The sequence below is a fragment of the Solenopsis invicta genome, chromosome 12, assembly GCF_016802725.1.
Source record: "Solenopsis invicta isolate M01_SB chromosome 12, UNIL_Sinv_3.0, whole genome shotgun sequence".
Classification (NCBI taxonomy): Eukaryota; Metazoa; Arthropoda; class Insecta; order Hymenoptera; family Formicidae; genus Solenopsis; species Solenopsis invicta.
Window position 1 is genome coordinate 7152199 of NC_052675.1, and position 8790 is coordinate 7160988.

The 8790-nt window shown below is 46.6% G+C and overlaps 1 protein-coding gene across 1 annotated transcript; it reads right to left on the reverse strand.

Annotated features, from left to right (window-relative positions):
* Positions 1-294: 294 nt before the first annotated feature.
* On the reverse strand, positions 295-4313 carry LOC113005618 (uncharacterized protein K02A2.6-like). Its single transcript, XM_039455409.1, has 3 exons — positions 3980-4313; positions 2021-3866; positions 295-535 (listed from the first exon to the last, which is right to left on the reverse strand). The coding sequence occupies exons 1-3, from the start codon at positions 4311-4313 to the stop codon at positions 295-297; spliced, it is 2421 nt and encodes an 806-aa protein (XP_039311343.1).
* Between the last annotated feature and the right edge of the window lie 4477 nt (positions 4314-8790).

Consider the following 8790-nt stretch of genomic DNA (forward strand, 5'->3'; position numbering starts at 1 on the left):
CGTAAAATCGTTAGGATCTATCATCCTGCCGATCATCTTAATTTCTCCTCTACCGATGGTATTCACCAAATCTCGCCGTCTCAGTTACCGACCGACTTATCGACCGACCTATTGACCGTCGCGTATCGCCTCGTAGACTACGCGCTCTGTCCTTCTCTCGCCGCCGACCGTATTCGATGGCTTCTTCGATCGTCTTTTGTGCACTGCTTCTCGTCGTCGTCCGCGTTCGACGGCTTCTTCGTCGTCTTCCTTCTTTGCACTTATGCGTACTTCTTTTACTCGGGCAGCAATCGATCACTGCTCAAACCACAAGGGTTCGCGAATTTCTTCGCCTTGCTCATTCGCTAGCACGTTACGCACACTTCGCGAGTACCTCACGCAGCGCACCGTCACGAATTTCTTCCGCTTCTCCGTCGTCCTCAGGCTTATCCTTAGACTTTTCTCTCCTCGATCTTGCCTCTTTGACCTCGATCCTACTTCTGATTTTGTAAAGATTTTAAGGGGGTTCAGGATGACTACAGACACCGGACAGACACTGGTATGAGGAAAATGGTTTATTTGGAAGAAATCTGGCGGTGACCGTCATGTATAGCTCGCGTGACTTGTTCGGTTCTCTGTCGCAGACTACTTCTTCGGCGTGTTCTCGCCCAGCGACAGCGTAAGAAAAAGACAAAAACCGATCTCACAGTACAACTCTCGGAAGACTCGGGCCTCGCGCTTAATATCTAACGCAATATAAAATACTTAACGACTAGGAGTTGGTATACTATCAATACAAGAATAAATACAAATATGTTAAAACTTGCTTACAATATCATATTCATTTAGTCCTTGAATTCGTATATCAGAACTCAACTGATAAATTTTTTGGTTGATTTTACCACAATTGGTAATGAGATCAGAATTCCAAATAATCGTCCATAAGATCCATAAATAACAAATCAAAAGAAAATGTTTACTGAACGTAAACGTAGTTGTACACATAGACCAAGGCTCTGTAAATTGTAATTGTTGTATCATCAATATATAATAATTAAATGTATATTAGAAATTCAAATTAATAAGAAAAACAATTAATACAATAGCTACGTTCAACAGAAAAAGCAGTTTTGCAATTATTATAAACAGAGTCTTTAACCATGTTCAGGTTTTTTCCAATTTAAACATTTTTAGGAAATTCTTGTGATATTAAAGTACCGTTACATTCTTGCGTATTGTAATAATTACTTTATTTATTAAAATGTGTCAAAATATTGTAGATATTCAGAAAAATCGCAAAGCTTGAAAACCTTTTGTCAATAATATTCTTATACTAAGAGATTTTTTTAAAAAGCGTTATGGGTCGAAAAACATCCAAATACAGTTAGAAGGTTAATATGATTTATTAGTTTATATTTTTAGATTCGACAAAAACTAAGGATACGAACTAATCAAAGACAGTCATCTTACAGCAGTTGCAAAACTGTTTTTTTCTACTGAACATAGCCATTATGTAATGCAAAACCCGGCAAAAAATGCACATTTCAGCAGATTTTCAGTTTAAAGCTTTCCCCTCATCTTATTATTTCCCGCGCAATCTAAATGCTAATTGATATTTAGACTGTGCAGGTTAGTGAAGTAAGGGAAATAGCGCTATGTACAATTTTTTGTCGAACTCTGATGTAATATAAATATATTCTAGTTTACACCAAGTACTTTAGTACGCGTACTAAGCAAATGTTTACAGCGTTACATGTGAGCTGAAAATGTGTATTATTTTAATTCAATACATTTCTGTTTGATACGCATCATATCAGACTAATATACCATCGAATAAGTTAATTTGGGCTGCGGTCCATTTAGTACTTCTGAACGCTACGCTCTAAACGCTACGCTATGATCGGTCCACTAGTGTTACCAATATTCAATCACTACACAAGTGGACCAGTTTGTAGCAGTTGTAGCACTTGAATCAATTAACCGCGGTTTATCCAAATTTAATAATGGAATCAGTTCCAATTTTAGTAAATGTTTATAATACTGTAAGGCTATTAATATGTCATCAATATAAACAAGTATCTGATCCCTTTTTATGAACGGTTCCAGGATTTGTAGAATTCGCTTCTGGAATTCCGCAGGCGCTTCGGAATATCCGAACGGCAGAAAGCGATATTCATACTGGCCATCCGGCGTGGCGAAAGCAAAGTAATGCGTGTGCTCGTCGCAGACTCTAATTTGGTGGAAACCGTCTTTCAAATCTAACAAGGTAAAAACTGTTTTCCCGAATAGTCGCGCCAAGCAATCTTCAATGACCAGAAACGGATATTTTTGCTTACTAATGCGGCTATTCAACGGCCTCAGGTCTACGCATAGCCTGAGCAGACCGTTTTTCTTTCGGATCGGAATCACTCGCGCGCAGTATGACGATCGACTGGGCTGGATAATGCCCCTTTGGAGCAAGTCCTCTACAATTTTTCGCAACTCTATGCGTTCCGCGTAGGCAAAACGCCGCGGCGCGTACGCGTAAACCGTGTCATCCTTGATCGGGACGCGCACCGCGTAGTCATCTTCCACCGGTTCGACCTCTTCGTTTTGCACGCGCGTGATCGTGTTTATTAGTTCGCGTTTCGCATTCTCTCCGTAATCAATATTTGTTTCGCGAATGATCGACTCTGCCGTCTCTGTTGTGACCTCGGGCTCTATTTGACAAAGTTCGGCTATAATGTTTGCTGAATCTGTTTTCGCCGTTCGGTATTTCAATGATAAGCTTTCTCCGGCGACGAAGTCACGACCGAGAAGCATGCTAGGCAAACACGCGCTATCGTCGACGACAAAGAAATCCACGGTGAAGCTCTTGTCCCCAAGTGTTTCTAGCGTGATCGGCGCGCTTGTTTTCCCAAGGACCGTGAGGCGGTCATTGGTAATACCACGCAACCGTTTCCCGGTGGGCAAAAGCTTCACATTTCCCGGTAACAAAAATTCTTTGTAAATTTGGAATCTCATGATCGACACCGGGCTACCCGTGTCGATCAGGGCCGGTAGATCGCAACTTAGCTGGTTGACGGACGTGACCGTCGCGCAGGGCCCGTTCAGCTCCAACCGCTTGCCGCTCGTCACGTTAATGGTGGCGACCACGTCGTCTTCCTCCGTCTCCTCCTCGACCGCTGCCGCTGTGAGTGCCCGGTGCTTCGGCTGCGCCGGGTTGGACGATGTCTTCTTTTTCAGCACTGGGCAGTCGAACTGCCGATGCCCCCGCTCCTTGCAGTAAAAGCAGCTGGGCTCGGCTCTGCAGTCTTTATGGCTGTGGCCCTTCTTGCCACAATTCCGACAATGTCTTTCTTTCGAGATCTGAGCGCTGGCGGGTGCGCTCGGTTTCTTGTCTATTTCCACCGCGCCCTCCGCCAGGCAGCGCATCTTGACTAAGAATCGACTCACCGAGTCGTCAGGCAGGGTCAATGCTGCCGACTTCACTGAGCCGATGCCGATTCCCCCGATGAGGAGGTGAATCTTCTCTTTGGTGGATAAGTCGAGGCGGTTCATCAGGGCCAGTTTGGCTATGCCGTAGTCGTGAAATAATTCTTTCGCGTGTTGCCACTTCTTTCCTTGGGCTGTTTGGAGTTGCTTGTAGGCAAATTCGTTACTCTCAAACATGAGCGACAGCTCATTTTTCAGAGCGTGCCACGACTCCAGCGCTTCTCCTTCCACGGAGTCGTACCAATTCTTGACTCCGCTTCTAAACCGGCTGGAGGCTGCTAACAGCAGGACCCCGTCCGTGGCCCCGTGGATCCGCCCGACGTGATCCACGCGTCTGATACAGGTGGCGACGTTTTCTTCCCTGGAGCCGGCAAACTCCGGTATTTGCGTCGCCAGGCACTGGACCACGTTGCCTCGGGGGGAGACGGTCCAAGCGATCGCCCTCTTCTCGGGGTCTCCGTGGAGGACCCGAACGACGACTGCTCGCGCTCCGGCGGCAGTACGGACCGCACGCCGCTGGGCGCACCAGTGTTCTGCACTGGCCCTTCTGCTGGGCTCAGGCGCTCCAGGACGAGCGCCATGAATTGCTGCTGCTGGAGCAGCATGTCGCGGTGCTGCTGTTTCATTGTCTCGGCCAGCAGCTCGACCGATTGGCGCAGCTGCTCCGTTATTGCACCATCTTCCTCGACTTCTGTTCCGTGGCTCGTCGCTCCTCCGTTAGCGGTGGAGCCGTGTCTCTCCCTGTGGGAGAGTATTGTCTCGATCAACGCCGCTCGGTCCGGCGTGAAGGGGATGCCTGCGGCTATGGCCTCCTTCTGTAGCGCCTCCATTGGCGCGGTGTCCAGCTGTTCCCGGTTCATTGTAGCAGCGCTCGACAGTCTTCGCCACCGACACTCTCGACACGGCGAAATATACGTTGCTCACGGGTAACCACGACCGGCCGACACACTCTTCGACTCGACTTCTGTAGTCCGCCGTGCCGGCGATCACGCAGCGCACACGTGTCACCCCGGCGAAAAATGCGCGCGCGCTCGCGAAACGTGCTCCTCTCGGTTACTTTTCCGGAGCGCCGCGCCTGAACGACTCGACGACGGCTTAGTGACCGACCTCCGTCTGCTCCGAAGAACGTCTAGGTCGCTTTTCCCGCCACCGGTACCAATTCCTTCTCGGAGCAGCACCTCGCGAAATGTCTTCACTCGACTCCGACACGCGGGCGTTATCCCACTTCTGATGCTGTAAGTTTCTCTTTTTGAACTTCGTTTTCGCGCCCGGATCGCTCTCCTCTATTCGAGACGACCGCGCATATCGACCAATCTGATTGATTGGTCGACCACCTCACTCCGAAATCCCGGAGTAACGAACAGCGGGGAACACTCTTAAGGGCCTCGCACATGAAATGCATAACAGAGCATAAGCGTAGCATAAGGCCTCTGGACCAATGGGAATCTTATGTAAATCAATATGGCGACTTTATGCTGGATACTCATTGGTCTATCGGTCTTATGTTGTGCTTATGTTATGTTATGTATTTCATGTGCGAGGCCCTTTAGTTCCGTCGGCGTTGGAGCAACACGCTCCTTTCGCGAGAGTCCTGTCGAGTTGAGGGTCGTGATATTAAGTCTGTAAGCGTAACGTTTGTAAGATCTCGTCCGAATAAACGGGAGTGATTCTGAAGTGTGTGTCGATCAGTTGCCTGTCCCTTTTCCCGAGCATCCGATAACGGGAGGGAGCCGGCTTGCCATCTTGACAGTAGAGCACGCGGTCTCGCTCGCGAACCGGAGTAGCGCGAGTGCGGGGTGTCCGCTGCCGTGTCGTCGTCGTCGTGAGTAGCGCGGTCGTCTCGAATAGAGGAGAGCGATCCGGGCGCGAAAACGAAGTTCAAAAAGAGAAACTTACAATACATTCAACTATATAATATCTTATATATATGATGATGAGGAAGAAGAAATAGAATTTTGCTTAATGAGTTATGAATCAAAGAAAACGAAGAACGCCTAAAATTGAAGGTTATGTAGAATGTATTATCCCATCTCTCACTGCTATGGAATTCAAGAGTCATTTCAGGTAAAGTCATAATTTTAATTTATTTTTTCTCGCGTAGCAGAAACAAAGAAAGTTAATGATAATAATTCCTTTTTATTGTCAATTGATATATCATGTTTAAACATGTATGAACACAAATACGGCCCTAGATGAGTTTCCTGGACGCGACCCAGAACCCACTGCATTAGCGCTAAATTTTGTTGTCTTACTAGCACCATTTGATTTGGTGATAATTGCGCTCCCTTGCTACTCCTCCACTTAGTGCGTTCCTGCAAGGAATGGAGGTACTCTGTACTCCACCGCTGCCAAAAGTGCTGTCGAAGCTGCTCTACCCTTTGCCAGCGCACGAGGCGATTCTCAGGAACGTTGCTTAGGTCGCTGTAAGGGAAACTGTTTAGAGCCGTGCCGACCAGAAAATGACCCGGTGTGATATATTCTAAGTCGTTTGGATCCGAACTCAAAGGCGTGATAAGGCGCGAATTTAAAATCGCCTCGATTTCACAGAGTAAAGTCTGCATCTCTTCGAATGTCAAGTGAGCATTGCCTATGATTCGAGCCATGTGAAACTTCGCAGACTTAACTGCTGCCTCCCAAAGCCCGCCGAAATGAGGGGTGTTAGGAGGTATAAAACTCCAAGAAATTTCCTGATCATAGAGGAATCGCTTAATATCCGATTGTATTTGTTGCTTGTTATAAATTTTGTAGAATTCACTAAGTCGGTTTTGTGCGCCTACGAAGGTGGTTCCATTATCAGAAAACATATGAGCCGGCCTCCCCCTTCGCGAGATAAATCGCCTGAATGCTCCAAAGAAAGCTTCGGTCGTGAGATCACTTACGAGCTCAATGTGAACCGCCTTCGTAGTAAAGCACACAAATATCGCTAGATAGATGCTTTGTGATTTCGCAAATTTTTTCTCTTTCCCTCTCGCAAGATCATCGGCCCTGCGTAGTCGATTCCGCAGCGAGAGAACGGTCGGGATACCGTAACTCGGCTCCCCGGAAGCGAGCCCATGACGGCCTCCGATTGACGTGGTTTGGCTTTAAAGCACGTAATACAGTTTTGAACGATTTTTCGGGTTGTTGATCGTATTGCCAACGGCCAATATCGCTGTCTAACGGCCGTCATGGTGGCCTGCGTCCCTGCGTGCAAGTTGCGAACATGCTCATGCTCTATTATAAGTCTAGTTAAATTGTCGCTGCGTGGCAGTAATATCGGATGACACGTGTCGAAAGATATGTTAACATTTTTTAATCTGCCACCGACCCGCATTAAACCTGCCTCGTCCATAAATGGAGACAACGATAGTAAATTACTTGAGAAACTAATGTTGCTCTCACCGCTCAAAGCTCTATATTCATTGACGAATGTCTGTTTCTGTATGGCTCGACACATGATAGAGAGTGCGAGTAACTTCTTGTCTGGGGATACCAAGCGAATAGGCTGGTCCGGACGCCGATTTCTCCGAAATCGCAAACAATATGCCACAATACGGCTTATCTTATTGAGATTGGAGAACTTGTTTGTTAATTTGCTAACGATACACTCACTAATGACGGATGCGATCGCAACGGTCTTCCTTCTTTCCGGCATATCCTCGTCCATGTGAACGAAACTGCTACTCGGCCAGAGATTATCATCGAGCTGGAGGAAGTCGGGGCCGCGCCACCATTTAGACTCGGCGATTAATTCCATAGGACTTACGTCGCGGGAGAGAATGTCAGCGGAATTACCCTATGATCAGAAAGTACCGGAAATTTTTTATTTAAAAGTACCGCGCATGCGGGAACCGGTTTATTTTTTTTTCTTATGTTGGTACGACCTTAAGACGCACATCTGTCAGGTTTTAGTGCCATCCGATCATTAGTGTCTGCCTGGCGTTTGTTTACATCAGTCAACTTTTTTCATTTTGCCGCATTTTACCATGAATAATTTTGTTGAACAAAGAGTTTGTTTGAAATTTTGTGTTGCGAACGAAATTTCGTGTGCCGATGCACTGAAAATGTTGCAAAAAGCATTTTGCGAATCTGCTCTATCAAAAACAAGAGCATACGAGTGGTATAAAGACTTTAAAAGTGGTCGTACAGTGGTGGAAGATTTCCCTCGTTCCGGACGTCCATCGACGTCGAACACCGATGAAAACATGAAGAAAGTGAAAGAAATGGTGCTTGAAAATCGTCATACCAGCTTAAGAGAGATGTCTAGTGAACTTGGCATTGCATATGGAACGGCACAGCATATTGTGGTTGATGTTTTGGGTATGAGACGCGTGGCAGCCAGGCTCGTTCCGAAGGATCTGAATTTCTTGCAAAAACACCACCGAAAGACAGTTGCTGAAGAGATGATTTCTGAAGCCCAAAGTGATCCAACCTTCATGAAACGGATAATTACGGGCGACGAGACATGGGTCTATGAATTTGACATGGAAACAAAGCAACAATCGTCCGAGTGGCGCTTCGAAGACGAGCCGAAACCGAAAAAACCGCGTCAAAGCCGCTCAAAAGTGAAGGTGATGTTGACTGTTTACTTCGATTGCCAAGGCGTTGTACACTATGAGTACCTTCCACCGGGCCAGATAGTCAACAAAGAATATTATTTATCCGTTTTGAAGCGTTTGAGAGATGCTGTACGTCGCAAACGGCCGGAAATGTGGGCCGACAATTCTTGAATTTTGCATGATGATAACGCACCATCGCACCGAGCCCGAATTGTACTGAATTATTTGACCAAACATCAAGTAAATACCATTAAGCAAGCACCGTATTCACCTGATATGGCCCCGTGCGACTTTTTTTTGTTCCCCAAGTTGAAGTTGCCACTTCGTGGAAAGAGATTTCAGTCGATCGAGGAGATCAAAGAGAATGCGACGAGGGAACTAAAGGCTATCCCTTCGTCGGCCTACCAGGGATGCATGGAGGACTGGGTCAAGCGTTGGCACATGTGTGTTGCTTCAGATGGATCATATTTTGAAGGAGATAAAATAAATTTGCCTGAAATTTAACTCTATTTTGTTTTATTTAAAAATTCCCGGTACTTTCTGATCATAGGGTATTTGACGAAGAAATGTGACGCCAGCTTCCAAGATCGGTCAATCGCTGTATCTCGCCCACTCGATTGGCAAGGAAAACAGCCCACTTCCTAGACGTTATCCAGTTTAACGTGATCGTGGAATCCGTCCAGAGAAATGTTTGAATGCGTGCGAAGCTTAATGACTCTTCCACCTTGGCTATCAGTCTTGCCAACAGAACGGCAGCGCATAATTCCAGCTTGGGCAGAGACACGGCCTTGAGGGGAGC

Excerpts from the sequence above, each read along its gene's own strand:
- LOC113005618 (XM_039455409.1), bottom strand. The coding sequence starts at position 4,313 with ATGAACCGGGAACAGCTGGACACCGCGCCAATGGAGGCGCTACAGAAG. Across the intron at positions 3,867-3,979 it reads AGGGCCAGTGCAGAACACTG|GCAACGTGGTCCAGTGCCTG; the intron begins GTGCGCCCAGCG and ends TCTCCCCCCGAG. Across the intron at positions 536-2,020 it reads GACATATTAATAGCCTTACA|TGTCTGTCCGGTGTCTGTAG; the intron begins GTATTATAAACA and ends TCCTCATACCAG.